Genomic DNA, 18,831 nt, shown 5'->3' with positions numbered 1-18,831 from the left:
CTGCCAGTGTCCAGGGGGAGGTGGTGCTGCTTGACAGATGCTGGCCGTGCACTAACGTTACTTCCTGCCGCCGTGTGTGTGTTGGCAGTGGCAGAGGTGAGGTGCTGCTGCTGCTGCGCACTCAGCTCCCAGTCATCTGCTGCGCTCTGGGGGAAAAAGCGGCCGACGGATTATCCAGCTCCCCTAACAGTGTTAGCTCATCGGCTAACAGACAAGCCAGCAACCGAGAGGAGCCATGAAAAGCCGCCGGAGCCGGTGAAAGTTAGCCAAGGGTTACTTTGGGACTTTAATGCACGCAAAGATACCAAAAAGGAGGTTCGCGGGTCATGCCGTCGCCCCCAGCGGGAACTTTTGCCTAGAATTTCCACTTGGGAAGGGCTAGCTCGGGGGGCTAGCTCGGCTACGAACTATTTTTAATTGGCTTTGCGCTCAATGGCTCTCGCTTGTTTTTCCCTGTCATAGCGACAGCTTGGAAAATTGGGAGAGGCCCCCTTGTGAAGTTCATGACAAACCAAAGCCCGGTTTTGAAGCTTAACTTCGGACGACTAAACTGGCAAGGGAGCGAAAATGAAGAAGCAGTTCAATCGGATGAAACAGCTCGCCAATCAAACAGTCGGCAGGCAAGTATTGTGTTCAGCTCCGAAGCTTTATAGGCGAACTAGCAGCTTTCTAAAGCTTGTTGGACCGGAATTTAACTTTTAACCTTAGTGTAAACTAACCAAAGCAGTTCTTGCTGTGAAATTCAAAGAAAGAGTTACACGAACTGATATTAATTTAAAAAAACCGAATAAAAGGAAAGGCTACACTGGCAAGCAGAGCAGGCTTTCATGAATGAATCGTTTGACAACCAGAAGGAAAGATGAGAAACTCTTAAGGCTGAACTGATTTAGCAGCTTTTCATTTTTTTTTGGTAAGTGCTTATGTAGAAGAGGGTGAAGATTTCAAACCCGGCCATTTATTATTAAAACATAAAAAAAAACAGTTGTAAAAATACTGGGTTTCCTACCATATCAGCTGTTAGAGTCATATAAAATGATAAGAGTCTGTGTCTGATACCTCATGAACACTATACTGATATGTCTGTGACAAAGGAGTTAAACCTTTGCTGTCTAGTCCATGTCTTTTCCTGCTTGCCCCTGTGCAGCTGAGTGTAGGCATCAGATTCAAGCGCTGTGCTGACTCTAAAGCCTATGAGACCGTGGCAGTGGCTTTATGTGCCGCCTCCACTTTTATTTTGGGGTTGTTTTACAGTTAAAAATAACCCTCTTTTAATTTTGACGGAGCCCTTCGCTTAATAATGGGTCTGAAAATCAGTGTTTTAGCTCATTTCTCTTTAACACAGCTGGTTGATTGGCTGACCCTTGCAAACAGAAAGTTTGAGCAGCTGCTTCAGCGCTGGCAGCCAGAGCTGTGTGGCTGAGATCACTCCAGAAGTGATATCCTCTCTTATTAAAAATGTCTGAAATGGAGCTTTAAAGCAGTCCAAAGCCTGAGATTTGGTCATTGTAATAATATATAAAGGAGAGAAAACAGAGAAGAGCATAGCTGTTCTCATTCCTTTGAATTTGAGGCGTGCGGCAGTGTTGAGGCTAGATCCATTCTTAAAAAAAATAAGCAAGGGTTTATTTTGTCGTGTGTGGACCTGTCAGCGAATGCCTTTATGTTTCTGTGTGATGACACATGCTGTCCCTGTGTAACTAGATATCTAAAGCTGGCAATAAGCTCAGCCTTGTGAAAACATGAGGGTGAGACATGTCAAAGGATCTTTTCACCCTGAGAGGTTTTTCTCATGATGTCAGGTGTTATAGGTATGCACTTTGTGCTTGTATGTGGAAGTCACATATGTTTGGCAGATATTGGGCACAGCCAACAGTGGATGGTACCAGATAAAAGACCCTAACAGGCGGAATCATTTTATTTTCAGTGGTTAACAATGGTTTAAAAAATAGAATATATAAGTAGCAAAATCCAAACTCAAAGCTATTTAATTTCAGTTTTATTTCTATTGTCCTGTTTTATATGATGATCTACATCTTTTATATATCAGTCAGGCAGTGCAGACATAGGATAACAGATGTGTGTTATACACTTTGCTTAATTTAGAAATAATTTGTGTAGTTTGGACTTGTAACATTTATAAATAATAAATCGACCAGCTAATCAGTGGTAAATGAAAATACACACGAGCAGACAGGGCTGGCAAAAACTGAGTTGTTGGCAGCTTTGTTAAGATGCGGTTATTAGTGTGTTGACGCGCATTCTGTGTTTACTTTAGCAACAGCAGCACTGACACGGAGGTCTATGGAGATATTCTGCTCCTGAAGCCAAAAACTCAGGACCAGGAGAAGCAGGGCAGCTGGAATACTCATAATTCCCTGTCTGCACTCAGCAGCAGTAAATTAGAAGTGGAGAGAGTGTAATGCAGAAAACAGACAGATACGTGTGCGTGTGTGCATGCATGCAGTAGTTGCTTGCTCTTTTGTATGCACAAGTAGGGTTAATCCCTCATACACTCGTATGCATGGCCTTCTGAGTGAGTGGTCTGTCAGCGGTTGGATTTGGAGCAAAGCGAGAATGCTCTGTTTCGTCCATTATGTTTGTGGCTGCTTGAGTCTGCAAAAAACCTGGGAGTGCAAAAGGCCGTCTCGGCCGGCCCCCCTGGGTTCCTGTGATTGTGCGAAGGCAGAACACTGTGTCCAGCGAGCAGCCGCTCTGAGGAAATCTCCTTCTACAAACAGGAAGCTGTTCCCAGAGCCACGCTTTCTAAAGAAGAAGAAGTAGGAGAGAGAGTTTAGGGAGAATTGATGTTGAATCAAGACAGTGAAACAGAAAGATAGCGGCATGTGATTCATGTCGGGGATTTTTTTTTTTCTCCTCTCCTTTCAGGTTACAGCGTTTTGCTATCGATGAACTTTCTGACCCTTTGTCTATCTTTGTTTGCAGCAGGTAATGTGCTCAGATAGTGACACCTTTAGAGATAACTTGGCAATAGGAAGTTATAGACTATGACTACTGTCTGCGTTAAAATGAATGCTCACAGACCTTGAATGCGGTGAGAATTTTACTCCATATAACTTTCAGTTAATGAGGACTTCATATGCTTTTCCTATTTTTTTGCCATACAGTTGATGATCTGCATATTAAACATGACCAAAGCCTCCTGTGAATTAAAAGTTACAGCTTCAGGCTGCTCTAAACACTTTGTTTCAGACAGTTTTTCTACTTGTGAGAGAGCATATATCCTTAATATCTTAGGCACACATCAAACCCACAAACCTGCCATTCTAATTTTATATTCAGAAGAAAGCTGGCTTAAATGGAGCCTAAACGCCTTGTTCTGATAGTGGATGAAGGCATAGCCTAAGATAAGAATTATTTTGAACCAGAGATCTACTCTTGTAGAGTCAGAGAATAAAGAATAAGGAGCTGGAAATGCGCGTCACAGATCTTTTGTCTTATCTGTGTTTCGTGGTGATGTCAGGAACTAGATTGACAGTAACACTTTGGCAATAATGGGTGGTGCTGAAGTGTGAGACAACCACATGTATGTGTGGGAACTCGGACATAGATGAACCAGAAAAAATTCCCAAGTGTTTGGAGTTTTTCAAGTTAAGCATGTTGGCACACCCCAGTGCCTACCACCTCAACTAGATTCAGATGTGTGACATTATCTGGGTTGCAGAGGTAGATTGCCACAGTCACTTGCATCCCTTTTAATTATAGCTGCTTTGTTGTGTGCCTCTATTCTCCCAAGCGTGCGGTCAGCACATTGACAAATACTTTTAAATATCACCCTCTCTGCTTGCACTGTTTTCATCAAAGCTTTTGTCCTCCTCCCCCATTGTTAATAATTGACTGGGTTTATAAACAACAATATTATATAATCCTCTTTTGATGCTATATCTAACAACATAGCTGAGTGTTATGCAATTTAATCATGCATTGTATTTGAAAGTCCATGATTGACTTCAGAGAGGCTCAAGTTGAAAAGAAACTCTCCCTACAGGAATCAACAAAATGTCACCGTAGAGCTAACAAAGATAGGTGACTCTGGGCGTTCCCCCTCCACATGAACAATGGCATGTATCAGCTGGGATGCCTCTGTGGCACTGGTAAGCTATACGTGCAAGGTTAGGCTGCTGTTTCCAAGTGCTGCTTAAAGTCAAGCGCTACTCTCAAAGACTTAAAATGACAGTGTACTAACAAGATCGCTACCATGTGTCTCAACAATGGTTCCATCTTAAAAAAGTTCAAATAAGATAGAAAACTCCTTGTCACCAGGGGAAAAAACTGGTAGCTGTCAAGTGATTGCACTGAATTTTTTTTGCATTTGGTGATTGACTACAAGTATAGTTGCTTGCTTGGTTGAGTGTGCAGTCAGTTCAATTCAATTCATATGTTGCCAAATCACAACAGCACTCACATCAAGACACTTTATATTGAACAATAGAGACGATACAACTTTACAGGGAAAATCCCAACAATCAGACGTCCCTCTTTCAGCAAGCACTTGGCGACAGTGGTAAGGAAAAACTTCCTGTTAACAGGATGAAACCTTTAGCAGAACCAGGCTTAGGGAGGATGCAGCCATGTGCTGTGACCACTTGGGGGTGAGGGGAGGAAGAGAGGACAAAATGAAAAACACACTGTAGAGAAAGCCAGAGCCTAGTAATAACTAATGATTGAAAGCAGAGTGATGTATAAACACATAGTGAGTGAACAATTGGAGCATCTGGTTCCAAGGCTCTGCTACAATTCTACTTTTAAATATCCCAGCAACCATAAGTAACCCAGCAGTTCAATTTATCACAAGGTCGTCTGGTCGGAGGTAACCTGTCTCCACCCAACTGCAGTCTGACTCACACTGATTGCTAATTTGCCGACACGTTGCAGTCAATCTGAGTCAGTCTGCGCTGAAGAGCGCACATCGTGTGCACACGTGGCTTTGTAGCAGGTGACTCCATCTTATAGCAGTTTTATCGCTGTCTTGATGCACCACAGTCACTTTGAAGATGACGGCTAATTATGAGTGGTCGCAGACATGGTCCCCAATTTCAAAGCACCCATTTCAAAGCCAGTAAGATGGCACTTCATTGCACACAGCCACAGTAATTACTCTACTGGTAAACAAGGAGCTTATTTAAGTTTCAGTTTGACATAATAAAGACTCCTTTTCTGGCAACTTTCTGTCATGTTTGAGACTTTTGAATAAGAAGAAAATAATTGTTGTTTGCATCCCTTTTACGGTTTTGCACACTGTACTGTTGTTTAATTACATAGTTATTATTAGAACATTTGGATATGAATATTGGTGAGGAAGGAGACATCCTGTTTTCTCAGGTTAGCTTCATCTTGATCTGTCGCTACACATTTGCTGTTCATCCCCATCTTATGCTTCAGGTTAATTTATCAGCTTATGTAATCAGCCACATTAGATGCGCCGTATGGGCTGAGTCACTCCATTATACCTCCAGCTCCTTTCATCTGGGCCCAGTATCCATTACCGTATGCCTTAAGCTGCCAACTGTTGCTGCTGTAAATGCAGACCCTTTTTGGCTCCTGAGTTTAGCGACTGTGTTGAGTGGCCGGTAACAGCCGCTGTATTGTGCTCACGGCTTTGCTTAATCGCTTTCTACGTTCATAGTAGATCACCATGGTTACCATTCTGAACAAGCAGCCACCACGGCCGTGCAGCGAGGCGCTCTTGTTGTTAAGAAGTCACATGCAGCGCACAGTTGACACACTTTTCTCCAAAGGCTGCTGCTTCAGTGAGGCACGTCGGGGTCAGCTCTATTCACTGTCAGTCAGCTGATGCTGGCAAAACAATTATTGTTTTGTTTGTTGTTTGTCCTCTGATCAGGCTCCACACGGCCTATTTTTGACTCTGTGACACTGCGTTTAAAGGTTTAAAGTGTTGCTTTTAGGTGAAATACCAGCGTCTCCACGTGTGGTCAGATCATTCAGTTGCAGCCAGCGCTGGGTCAGACTGTGGACACGTCATAAACACACCTCACATCAGCATCAGGAAGCGGAGCTCAGGGATACCAGTCAACTTCTTGTATTTCTCTTGCCTTGTAAACGGTTTAGTCTGGTTTTGATGCGGCTCATAAATCACACATGTCATTAATTGGGCCAGATGCAAAATGGATGTGTTTAAATGGCATGAATATGACTGAGTTTTTTAAGTGCCTTTCCCACAGTTTTTGTTGAGGTACCCTAGAAGTGTAACCACTCCTTCTTATTTTCTGTTATTAATATGATCCTTTCTGTTAGTAATAAGAAATATGATGCATATTCTTTCAACCAGTTACTCTTAGGCCAGCAATTGGAAATTGCTGATGAAATCGCAGGGCTGTGAGTGCAACACCTCAGCCTCTGCATTCATTCAGTTGTTGCAACAGAAAACCAATAAAATGATATATTTAGGTGTTTTCTTGTTTCAAAACAGGCAAGGGACCTAAACCAAGGATGTCTTGCAGTGTCTACATGAACAATTGAACAAACTGGTTGGATAGTATGCTCTGTTTAATGATTGGTGAAACGGTAGCACCACTTGGCCAGCTTATGCCTCAATCACACAGACCTGTATTCTCCAACTGGTTGGCAAGTGGTTTCTGGAGGTTGCTGTCAGTCACTGCTTGAAATCAGTCACAAAGAGAGTACTGCTCTCAAAACCTCCTTATTATTTCTTTACTTGCTGACATATTTAATCTAAAATTGAATTAATTAAAATTATTCTAGACATCAAGTCAACCTTTAAACAGGAGAGTCAAGTTACTTGTTTGCCGGCACAAATACAGAGTAACCAAGTGGCACAAGGGTGTGATCTGTAGGAGTGTTGCAATGAAGGGACAAGTACTTGATTTTTAAGATCAGGACCACACCAAGAGCGCTCCAGCATGTACACTAGACCAAAACATGGATTGCGTACTGTGGTTTTGTAATCGCTTTTTGCATGTGTGTGTGTGGGGCTCGCATTTTTCCACATCTATGTTGAAGTCTTGTCTGTAGGTTTCTGTGGGTTATTAGATGTTTTACTGTGGCTTTCCTCTGGAGAGCATCTTTCCATTCATCTCAGATTCCAGATTATTATGGTTTGGAGTCTTTAACTCCCCCAAATCGCCTCCAAAAACATAAATAAATAAATAGATTACACTATTTGTGCGTCTTTCCTTCGGACCCCAAACCTATGGTCCCTTCTCTGTCAGTCTGTTTCTCCTCGCTCCCTGCCTCTGTGTTGTAATTGAAAGCAGCTGTGTGGAGGTTACCATAGTTCATAGAGAGCAGTTTTTGGAGGAGGGCCCAGGATTCGTTTAGAGCTCAAATCTCCCAAAATTCAGGCAAATGACCGTCTTCAGGTTCTCTCAGTTGGAGGACTGAACCTGCACTTGGAAAAGTTTGCACAATAATTGGGCACAAATGCATCAGTGTAGACTACTTAAATGTCATGCCTCCCTTGCTTGACTCACAACCATTTATTAGTTCATCCCTAGAAATTCAGATGTTGGCTAAAATACAGCACTTATGCATTGATAGTATTGCTTGTATGAGCTTAATATAACTATGGCACACAAGGAAAAAAAAAAAGACAATACAGCAGGCAGTAAAGTGTCCCTTCTCTCTAACAAGAAGCCACCACCCTGTGTGAAGGCGTTAACAAGCAGTCTGAGGTGTGCCTGTGTTTTCCCAGCCTTCTCTCTTTAAGTGAATCTAATCTGTCTGACCTCTTCAAGTCCAACTATTAGTTTGCTATTAATAGTTCAGGCAGAGCAGGGCTGCATGCTGTGCGCATGAAGACATGAGTCTGAGCTCCTGCAGCTTAAGGAAATCAAGGCTAGTTGAGTAAACAAGAAAGAAACAGAAAGAGTAAACAGAAACACACCTTCTGTATTGTTGCTCATTTTATTCAGTTTAAGGACACACTGAAGTTTGAAGAGAAACATGACTTGCTTGACTGCTTGAGCCATGGAAACAAACTAAAAAGATCAACACACTCTTTCAACATTCCCACAGATTCCAAGGGCACAGCTTTGATTTTAATTTAACTGTGGAAGCCAGCGTTTCAGGGTTAACGTCATTTCCCTCAGATATTTTTCAAAGTGTATTGAACCACTTATCTACCGTCATCTGTCAGTGCTAATTTGTGCTCTCTTGTTTTGTTTTTCTCACCCACAGAGCAGAGAAAACAGAAGTCCTCAGTGATGACCTCCTGCAGGTAAATCATTAATCGGACACAGTAAAGCTCTGACCAGCTCTCAATGTGGGTGTATGTGTCAAGCAGGGGTTGCAGCTGGTTGTGCCATTGTGTCTGTGTTCTGTATGAAATCAGTTTTTATTTACATCGCTACAATTCAAATATTTGGAGCAGGTTAATTGATGACATGTTCCTCAATAAGGAACCAGGAGTGCTCTCAAATGCGCTGAGTATTGAATCCAGCACTCCACTGTGGTGTCGACACTGAGCTTGAGTTTATCGTCTACTGAAATTTCTAAAGTATTCTGTAGTAGTGTATAACTGATTGTCATTAGTATTAGATGTACAATGCTGTGGAAAAGTCTTGAGTGACCCCTCATTTCTTTATGTTTGGCAAAATTAAAAAATACATGCAGTGCTTTCTTGAAATATCTTATATATAAGGCTGCTGCCGATTGGGAACCAAAAATTTCACTTTGGGATTCATCACTTGTTGCCACTGACTTTGTGTCCTTGTGTAATCTGGCATACCTTTGCCTTTTCTCCTTGTTTCCCTTCCCCACAAATGGCTTCTTGACAGCCAAACTAAAATTGATACCATTTCAGATTCTGCTTTAGCAAACAGTAACTGGATCATCTGAAGGTCCAGATGTCTTTCAGGTCCTGTGTACTTTCTTTGCTGGATTTTGTTCTGTCTCTTAAGAACATGAATTTGCTCTAGATGGTTTTTACACCTGCCAACTTCTTCAACAAGTTAAAAAAATTTATCTGAAAATGGGCATCTACAAGGACTGGATAGATAATGACTGAAACCAAACCAGAAACACTGCAAGACTTTCAGAGGGGCTGGAGAACCGTTGCTCAAGACTTTCTCAGCCTCAGCAGATTGCTTCAGTTGCTGCTTCATGCAACAGTTACAGCCACAGTGTAGGACGGATCGCTGTCGTAGGAACTCTAACTCAGCAGCACTCAGACTGTACAATACCCACACAAGATAAATACTGTTTAAAAGCACATGTATATTTTAGCACTCCCACTGCACTTTACGTACAAAATCTTGGTGTATTCTGGCTTTTTTTTGTGCAATATTTTTGTTATTTCTTTTTTCTACTTTTATTTTTCTAATATAGCTCTAATTCGCCCTTTCTTCCTGTCGCTTGTGCAGCTGTAACAAGTGAATTTCCTCAGTGTGGGATTAAATAAAGTCTATGTTTATATCAGTTACTTTTCTTGTCTTCTAGGGTAGTCACTGGCAGCACTTTGCTGTTGACTTGTCAGTATTATGAAGTGACAAGCCAGGACATGAATTTAAACCACGGAAGCGTTAATTTTTAACTTAAAGAGTGACTTCACTGAGTACTGTAAAAGCTAGGAAAGAGTGCAAGTTGTCATGACAAATGCTGGGTGAATAACAGTATATCAGTGCATTCATTTGAGTAGTACTTGTGTAACTCATGTGGCTGTTGCTAGTAGAGGTGAGAGTCACCAGGCACCTCGCGACACAATATTATTGTGATTTTTAACATTTTGAGATATGCTGAGTATTGAATAACATATATTATAACATCTATAGTACTGAATATTGTAATAACATATATTGCAATTTATCACCTTTTTTAAAAAACTGCTTTGTCTATATCTGTTTTAAACGATAAGATACAATCATCTCACTTTGGCTATTTTTTCCTGCAAGATGAGGTTGTCAAGCACACCATCACTGTCCATAAATGTCAGTCAGTCTGCAATTGAATGTTGCAGTCAAGTTGGCAATTACATGCAATCTATTTCTGATAATATAGCAATTACCTGTGATAAGTCTTGTGTTGTCTGTTGCTGCCTACAGAGACAGAAGTTCACAACACCCTCACGTTCCAGACAACCATTTAGTCACCACAAGCTGCAGTCAGTCACAGAATATGTAAAAATTCAGTGCAGCCACTGATTTTTGTAGATTCAAGGAGGTTGCTGTCTTGTTTTCACTCGTGTGACAGCTTTGTTAGGCTAAGTATGTCCAGTGTTGAATGGTTTTACGATTAAGCTGATTTAATGTTTACTTGGGTAACGTTAATGTGAACGTGCTTGAGATGAGCTCTCTTGTTTGTAATATTCCCATCGTTTTTTTATTTATTTCATAAAAGAAATTCAAATACTACATTGATAAAATATCACCTTGCTAAATATTGCAATACTATGATCTATCAATTTCGATCCACCACCCCATTGCTAGCAAAGGGTTGTGAAGCACATGCAAAGTACTTCTGAACTCTGCGTGCAGAGCAGCAGATATATCTTCCCACCAGAATCTGTCTGCTGCCTCTGAGCTGATCTGAGGCAGACAGCAGGTGGGGCTGGGTCAGAATATTGCCTGCTCAGCAAAGCATTCCAGCAGTGAACATGGTCTATAAACGTTCAAGGAAGCTCAGCTGCCTTTGCACTACTTCCTGCAAAGAGATGCAATGTCCAACACCCTCTATTATTTTCATTGGTCTCTCCACTGTCACCTTATATTGCTGATTATCTAAACCAACAGCACTGACAGAACAGTAAACGAGAGATGGTGGACGTGAAAATGAAGTGAGCCTCATATGGACAAAATACACATTTGAGTGACAGCTAGAACATCAGATTGAGAGCCAGCTGGACTTATTATAATTCAAGTGGACAACAGTGGTGACTTTAACCGCTTGGGGTGCTTTTTCACTGAAGAAAGGAAGTTATATTTTTCTGACAATTGACTTTGACCGCTCCTCAAAGACACTGTTGTTCTACGTCTGCCTGGAAATCAGCTGTTGTTTTTCTGGAATCGGTCTCTCAGGTCTTTCTGATAAAGAAAAAAGGGAGTGAGTCACTCAGAGATGGTGACTCAATCACCTTTAATTCCTACGACAGCGGTTTTCACTTCTTGTCTCGAAACACAAATTCTCTGTTTGTTTCTTAGCAAGTTGAAAACCTACAACTTTTGTGTAGTCCTAATGTTTTTGCAGAAGACAGTTTAATTTGTTGTGGTACATACTTGTGCCATCTTCTGCTAATACCCAGTGATAATTTATAATTTCCAGAAATGCTTTTAATGCCACCTACTGTATAGCCGCTATAGCAACAAATACTGTGCTTTGGCAGTAGATGTGTTGAGTATTGTTAATGTCTCATTTCTCTCAAGGGCATTCTGAGCACGACTTAAAACGCTTACTTAAAATAAAAAGAAAAACTAAAAACAGTTACTGGGAACAGTAATGTAGTCAGATACATTAGCTAACGTAATGATTGTCTATACACTTAATAAATATCCGGTTCTAATACGTGCCCTCCACTAATCATAGATTTATCTGTGTCTTACTAATTAACTGTAAGATGAGACTTGTCGTTGCTACTTGTGTCTTGAGAAATTTCATAAATGCATAAAACAAGACGTTGTTTGGATGTACTGTATAGAGCTAAGTGTGGCCACATCAAAGCAGTAAGAAAATCCTCATTGCATCTTTGTATCCAAGCAGTGAGTAGAAAGAATTCTCATGCATGTTTTTGTTTTTTATACTGTCATGTTGCACACCTTGCTGCCCATTTGCAACCACTCATTAAAAATCCCACTGGTGGAATATGGATAAACAACAAGTAAAGACAAACCAGTGCTCCAGTGTTTTAGATCCTTAAATAGCTTCCAGTTAAATATTGAGTTTAAGTCTCATTAGAGATAATGTCATAGATGTGTTTGCTTAGTACATCCCCAATAGGAACAAGGACCAGTGATAACAATAATGACCACTGTAAGTACCGGCAAGTATTCTCAGTAGTTTATTTTGCTCCAGTCCACTCATAAAATCCAGTTAAAGCCTGCATGTTGGCATGGTAACCCATTAGTGTTGACTCAAACCTACATTAGACCAAGGTGGACAGTTTGTTCCTGAGTGTCTGGCTAGAGATAATCGAATTCCCTACGTAATCACTGCTTATTATTAATCTGCTATTGTGCCTATGTTCATGTTTAACTTATTTTTGTCTTTATTAAATGTGTCTGTAATATATTTGGTTTTAATTAATGGCACTTTGATTAATCTCTTTATGTAATAAGGGATAATGGAAGTACTGTCTGAGAAGCAGCTTAGAATAGAACAAAATAGAATAGAAAAGAATAGCTATTTATTCGTTATACATGTAGAACAAAATTATGGTTGCTCAACGCCAACTGTGCAGGAATAAAATATCAATGATAAGACAACAGGCAAAAATAACAAACGGGAAATGTACACACAATCAAGAAGAATATATGCAAAACAAGAGAAAGGCAGACAATGCAGAACAAAGTGCAGTCAGGTTCAAAAAGTATTTGGACAAAGGCATAACCTTTTTTTTTTTTCTTTTTTTTCCCCGCCTCTGTACACCACCACAGTGAGTTTGAAATAAAACATGGTGTGATTGAATTGCAGACATTCAGAACCATTTTTACATGTAGTCCCACATTTCAAAGGGTTCGGATGGATAAAATTCCTTTGGAGTCTGTGACTGAAGTCAAGAGCCCATGGACGTCACTAAATGCTGTATTTCCTCTCTTGGGATGCTCTGCCAGGTCCTCAGCTGCTGCTTGTTTGTGGGCCTTTCTCCATTCTGCTTTGTATTTAATAACTGGAAAGCATGCACTGTTGGACTGAGATCACATGACTCAGTTGGCTATTGAAAAGATCCCACTTCTTTGCCTTGAGAAACTCTTGCTTTTGCTGTAAGCTTTGGGTCATTACCCATTTGCACTCTGAAGTGTTGTCCAAGCAGTTTTCGGGATTTGGCTAAAGCTGAGCAGAGAGTACAACCCTGTGTACTTCACAATACATCCTGCTACTTCTATCAGCAGTCACATTATCAGTATATCTTAGTGACGTAGTTCCAGTGGCAGCCATACATGCCTCCACCATGTTTGACAGGTGTTGTACTATTGCTTCAGATCATGAGCTGTTTCTCTCCTTTTCCATCTTTTCAGTTGTCAGTCCAGTACTTATGAAAACTAACCAACTCTTTACAGTCAGCTTCTTTCTTAGCTCGATTGCCTTAAAGCGGTTCTGTGCTTGATCCTCCAAGGTGGGAAAGAGTCGACCAGCATTCCTGTGCCAGCTGCCTGCCCATTTCTACTTCTCTGTATATAGCATCAGGCAGTCCACATGGGTACTGCAGAAGTACTTCAGAAATATCGTGTTGCCAGTGTAATAAGTTTGGAGCCACCTGTTTGAACGCTTCTGTCATTGATCCCTCCTGCAAACAAAGAATATTTTGTTTCCCATCCAAGGCTTACTGAATAATTCCACCCTTAATGCGTCATCTCTTGCTATTTTTTGCTCTTTCAGGACATGTTCAGACATGTTAACATCATTTCTCTTAGGAACCAATAAATAAACACATCCACTGTCTGTCTTTTTCCTCCCTGTCTGTCCTACATATTATTGGGATTCCCTTTCCTATGACGCATCATGGGATTGACCAAGTATTGACCTCATCACACGGCAGGAGGGAAAAAAACCACGCCCCTCTGCTTTTCAGCTTCTTTTCGGATCTGCCGAGACTCCTCGGGATAATTTATTCTTTCTCTGGCCCCACTTTCTAACAATGTAAGGAAGAAGGTTCCTGCCATGTAATCCAAACATTTCCCATACACCCACACAGGAATTTAGGCCCTTCTAGAGCATAGGGAGGGGAATCCCCTGAATGGTTTTGTACCAGGCACTCAATGAACTGGGTCTAATCACTGTTCCCAAGCCTTTAACGCGTGCATCCTTGTGTTCATGTGTGTGTTTTGGTTAGATTGTATTTAAGCCAGCTGTTTTAGGAATGCTGGGGGCCACCGGGGGTCGGTACTGACGTAAGAGCGCGAGGAGAGGGGAGGGGCAGCACACGGAGGCGGATATCTGCTGTGCAGTTCCTGCGTTCCGACTCCATTCTGTTTTTGGAACACAATTGTGTGGTATTTGGTTTATCCTCCTCCTGAATTCGCCTCCCTCCATTTCTGCTCATGTTACCGTCTAGATCTCACTGTTCCCCTTTATAATTGGAACATCTCGTAAGTGCATGTTTATCGCTTTGAGACATTTATAGAGTTCTGATTTCTCACTTCAGTAGAAACCTGTTCTGTGAAGTTGCTTTTCCATTTCTCACAAGTAAGGCCAACTTACTTACAGTTCCTTGCGTTGTCACGCTGTGCTCACCAGACTTCTAAGTACATGTGAACAGTAACTCGCCATCAGCACTTCCATTCACGGGTTAGCGACAGTCGGCCTAATGTTGACGCTGACCATCGCAGTCAGACACCTGGCACGACAAGGACAGTGAATAGTGACCCTGCAGAGTTTCAGTTGGCCTCTGTCCTTCAGCCTGAATAGCTGTAACTTCAATCAATGACAGTATTATATCTGGTGTCAGCCTGAAAGCACAGAGTGGATCTGTGGAGTCAACCGAGTAAACAGGAGAAAGTCTGTGTAATCAAAAAAGCCTTTTCAAAGCCAAAGAGCTGCTCGCCATGGGTCACATCTCGGTGGGCGCTGCTGTGAAGACATTTCCGATGAGTCACGTGTTTCGAAGATAACATTCCAGCGTTGCTCCGCAGGAGCAGGCCTTATCAATCACGCTTGAACTTTGACCCCTGACCCTGACAAGGCCATCACAAATCATATTTCTGCATGGACCTGGAGCTCATTAGCCCTCAGCTGGGCGCTCTGCCATGTTGGGTTTTGGTGACAAGTTAGTGGGGTTGATGAGATTAATCTAAAGTTCATTAAAGAGGCTGGTTATACTTTTCCTTTTACAGTGGTTGATACTAGTGTTGTTGATACTATGTTCAGTTTTTGCACAGGCCAGTACAGACAATAACATCAGTGACAGCACTATTAAATTGTCTAACACAGTGCTGGATGTACAGTAACATAACTGTAATGTATTTGTGACACATTTCAAGTGTCTCTTAGGTAGTGCAGAGACGAGGAAAATAGTTTTGTCTGAGGTCGTGCTGTGCTTTTGGTTACTTGGCATCATATTTCCACGCTATCAGAGGTTGGCTGCGACTGTTTGTCTAGTCGCTGATAGACTTCCTCAGCTTCAGTCTGGAATTTCAAGAGAAACACGACTCTTTTTAGACACAAATAACTACTAATCAGTTGAGTTGACAGGTTATGGGCAGGACTCCTCACGATTGCTGCCTAACTGCTGCATTAACATTATTATTCTATTATTAGCCACAGCCTCTATCGGGTATAGTGAATGTTTGGGATTTAATATGTGCACTTTCCAGGTTACCTTAAAGTGTTGCAAACATACGCTACTTCTTCTGCTAGTGGGGGGCAGAGCTGTGTCAAGTTGTGTATCAGCTGAACTTTCTCTCTGTCTCTGAACTAAAATCTTCATTGCTGCGTTCCAGTTACCTTGGAAGTTGGGTGTCGGTCACTTCTGAGTTAGTTAGCTTGTGGCTCTATATAATGTCAGTGACAGCTAATATCCCTCTCATTGGTTCTGGCTGTGATCACTGCAGACCCACCCAGCTGCTGTTTAAACCTTCTGTTTGTAATGGGCAGCCAATCAGAAGATAAATTCAATGTAGGCAGGTAGAGGATGACGTGGTGGCTCGTGAGTCATGTGAAGTACTCTAAAGGAGTCCCTGAGCCTGGTTCTGCTGGATGTTTCTTCCTGTTAAAAGGGAATTTCTCCTTCCCACTGTCACCAAAGTGCTTGCTCATTGGGTTTTTCTCTGTTGTGTTATTGTAGGGTCTGCCTTACAATATAAAGCACCTTGACACGACTGTTGTTGTGATTTGGCGCTGTATAAATAAAATTGAATGGGATTGAGTCCAAAAAAAAATATGGATGTCTCCTTTTCTAATTGTGATAAAGTATAACATTTGTTGAGTGTTTGTCTTCTCTTTCTACCTCAGCAAAAAGCTCTCTTTTTGCCTAAGATCTCTTCTTGTATGTCTTGTGCACAGATCGAACGGCGCATGGAGCTGGTACGCGTGGTGTCCCACAACACACACAAAAAGATGGTGTCGTGTCTACAGGGACACATCGGTGCAGAGGCAGAGAAGAGACATGTAAGCCATCAAGTTTGTGGCTATAAAACCTGTTAAAGCAAATCAAGCAGCTGTTCCAGGATTTAGCTTTTCCTCCCACACACGTCGGGTTCTTTTTTATTTATATGTGTTTTTTTTCCTTGAATGTGTCCACAGTAGGAAGCACAATCTATAATTTCTCTTTTGTTTTGTTTTTCTACCCTACACCACCCAAAATATCCACCTCAGTCTGTACCACGCCTCTATACAGGAAATGGTCAGGTAAAAGCACTTACTCCACTTCTCCAATCCTCAGCACCACTTGCTCCATTTCCCATTTCCAGCATCTGTCATCTTCATTCACTATGCATGACACGCTCGTCTTTGGGGATCCTCTCGATTAAAAACAGGATGCTGCACACACATCAGTGTTCTTTCACTGATGTAAATCATAGAACTGTAAAAATAAACTGTCATTTAGCAGACGTGTCACTTCCTTAGTTTTCGTCTTAAATTGTTTTCGTCTATTTTTTCCCTCTTCTGCTCAAAAAGCCCGCTTCCTCTTTCTGAATTTACACTTTATATGTTCAATGGAAAGTCCTAAACAGGTTTTCCATTGGCTTGACCTTGTATGCAGAAGTTCATGTGTTTGTGCACCCGCATCTAATCACTGTTTGCATTTTTCCCTCCACTAAACACACAACAGAAAAAGCTTCCCCTCACGGCACTGTCCCAGGCAATGACTGAAGGTGGAAGCCAGTTGGGAGAAGATTCCTTAATAGGGTGAGTGTGTGATTGATTGACACACCAGAAATCCAATTGCCTTGTCTGGGCAACGGTTGCCGATATAGAGCAGACGCACCCCAGAGAGTGTGAAATGCAAGGTCTCACATTCAGGGTAAGCGGTCTTCCCGGTTCTGTTTGTCTGTCAGGGACTTTCAGCAGTTCCCTTACAGAAGAATCAGATCAGCTATTCTGGCGCTCATACGCAGAGTAGTTGAGGATCTAGAAAGTAGATGTCTACAAATCTACACTGCAGCTATGAGTCTGGAGAGAATAAGGAAGGGGAAGTATGACAGTCTGCTTGCACATGTGATTCAATCATGCCAACATTTTTATTGATATCTGGAACTCGCTGTTTCTCGTGTCAAGGCTTATAGGTTTCATATCTGGGAAAACTGCAGCTCAAAACTGATTCACTCGTAGATAAAGTGTCACTAGGTCACTTTGTGCTCCTGGCTTTGAGCGGCTAGAAATGATGACATCACAGTGACCTGGTTTTGTTCTCAGCTGTTGGCTGTGGACAGATGAAGGGCTGGTGACGCAGACTGTGGTCCTTCTGTGTTGTTATGTAAATTCCATTTTGCAAAGAACACGTGTGATTACACTGGTTACAGAAGACCTAACATCCACATCCGTTAGTGCGGATGTGTTAATGAGGCATATGTGTGACTTTGCTTGATTTTAACAGGCCTGACTCTCTGTCTTCATGTGCTTGTCAATAGGAAAATGATGGAGGTGTGCGGAGATGCAGAGAATCGCCTGGCATCAGAGCTGATGCAACATGAGCTGCAGATAGAGAAGGACGTTCTGGATCCACTCAGCCAGTTAGCCGAGGTCAGAAAACCTATGCATTAATATTAACTTAATATAAAGAAGCAGCTTTTTGCATGCCTAAAATAGCAGCAGCACCCATTTCTCCACTTTAACTGGTGTCATTTATACTTTATATGATTTGTTTTCTTTTGCTTTGTGCTGCCCAACTCCAAATGAACGAAAGCTTTTTAGTAAAAAGCAGCTAGTTGCTAGTGCAGTGACCCATTATGGTGATTTTCCTGTGTTTTTCAAAACATCCCAGCCCTCATAACACTAGCCAAAGTATCCTTGTCCTAGATACTGAACCCCGAGTTGCTCCTGATCCATTCACCGGAGTGTGAATGTTGGATAGTAAGCACTTAGGCATAGAAAAAGTGCTTGTGTGGATGAGTGAATGAGACGTGTTTTTTAAAGCTGTTCTGAGTTCCTAACTAGAGTAGAATAGCGCTATATAAGAACCAGTCCATTTAACAATTACCATATTTTATTCCACCTCTAATCGTCATGCAGGAAAATCAGTGGCAGTGCCTTGCAGGTCTTCTTCATCGATATATTTTCTTAAGCTTGGTGTGTTTTAACCATTCATGTAGGTGGAAATCCCTAACATCCTGAAGCAGAGGAAACAGCTGGCCAAACTGGTGTTGGACTATGATTCTGCCAGAGCAAGGTGTGTCTACAGCTCAGTGTGGCTGAATGTCTTTCTGCTTGTTAGGCGATGCATTCTAAAATACCTGGAACTGCTAACACAGTACCATAAATCAAATTTATTCACAGGCATTAACTTTTTTACAGTGCCCACATTTCAGATTGCGGTCTGCATTTCCTGCTTTTTCCTCTTTCCTTTCCGTATTCAGATGGTTGCAGGCAACCAAGTCAATAATCTCAGGAACAAACACTCAAGCACTGACGGCCAAGGCTGACCTACTCAAGGAAGAGGTGGATGAGGCCATGAACAAAGTGGAGCTTTGCAAGGTAATCTTTACTGATTCATTTCTGCAAGTCTATATCAAGGCAAACTACCAGTCA

At 41.7% G+C, this 18,831-nt stretch overlaps 1 protein-coding gene across 7 annotated transcripts in view; it reads left to right on the top strand.

Annotated features, from left to right (window-relative positions):
- Positions 1–18,831, top strand: part of arhgap17a (Rho GTPase activating protein 17a) — a 33,369-nt gene continuing 14,538 nt past the window's right edge. For 3 of the 7 annotated variants that reach the window (XM_019362788.2, XM_005448104.4, XM_005448102.4), the window contains exons 1-8: positions 2–620; positions 8,176–8,215; positions 16,147–16,251; positions 16,459–16,491; positions 16,916–16,992; positions 17,715–17,826; positions 18,396–18,472; positions 18,660–18,777. In XM_019362788.2, the coding sequence (XP_019218333.1) occupies positions 568–620; positions 8,176–8,215; positions 16,147–16,251; positions 16,459–16,491; positions 16,916–16,992; positions 17,715–17,826; positions 18,396–18,472; positions 18,660–18,777 (615 nt within the window). In that variant the 5' untranslated portion in view covers positions 2–567. Of the gene's footprint in view, positions 621–8,175; positions 8,216–16,146; positions 16,252–16,458; positions 16,492–16,915; positions 16,993–17,714; positions 17,827–18,395; positions 18,473–18,659; positions 18,778–18,831 lie in introns of all 7 variants that reach the window. The other 4 variants (XM_005448101.4, XM_025909620.1, XM_005448103.4 and 1 more) reach the window with 3 other exon arrangements.

The sequence above is a fragment of the Oreochromis niloticus genome, linkage group LG8 (assembly GCF_001858045.2).
Source record: "Oreochromis niloticus isolate F11D_XX linkage group LG8, O_niloticus_UMD_NMBU, whole genome shotgun sequence".
In the NCBI taxonomy this organism is placed as follows: Eukaryota; Metazoa; Chordata; class Actinopteri; order Cichliformes; family Cichlidae; genus Oreochromis; species Oreochromis niloticus.
The sequence above is the reverse complement of the archived record's forward strand: the minus strand, read 5'-3'. Positions and strand labels throughout refer to the sequence as shown.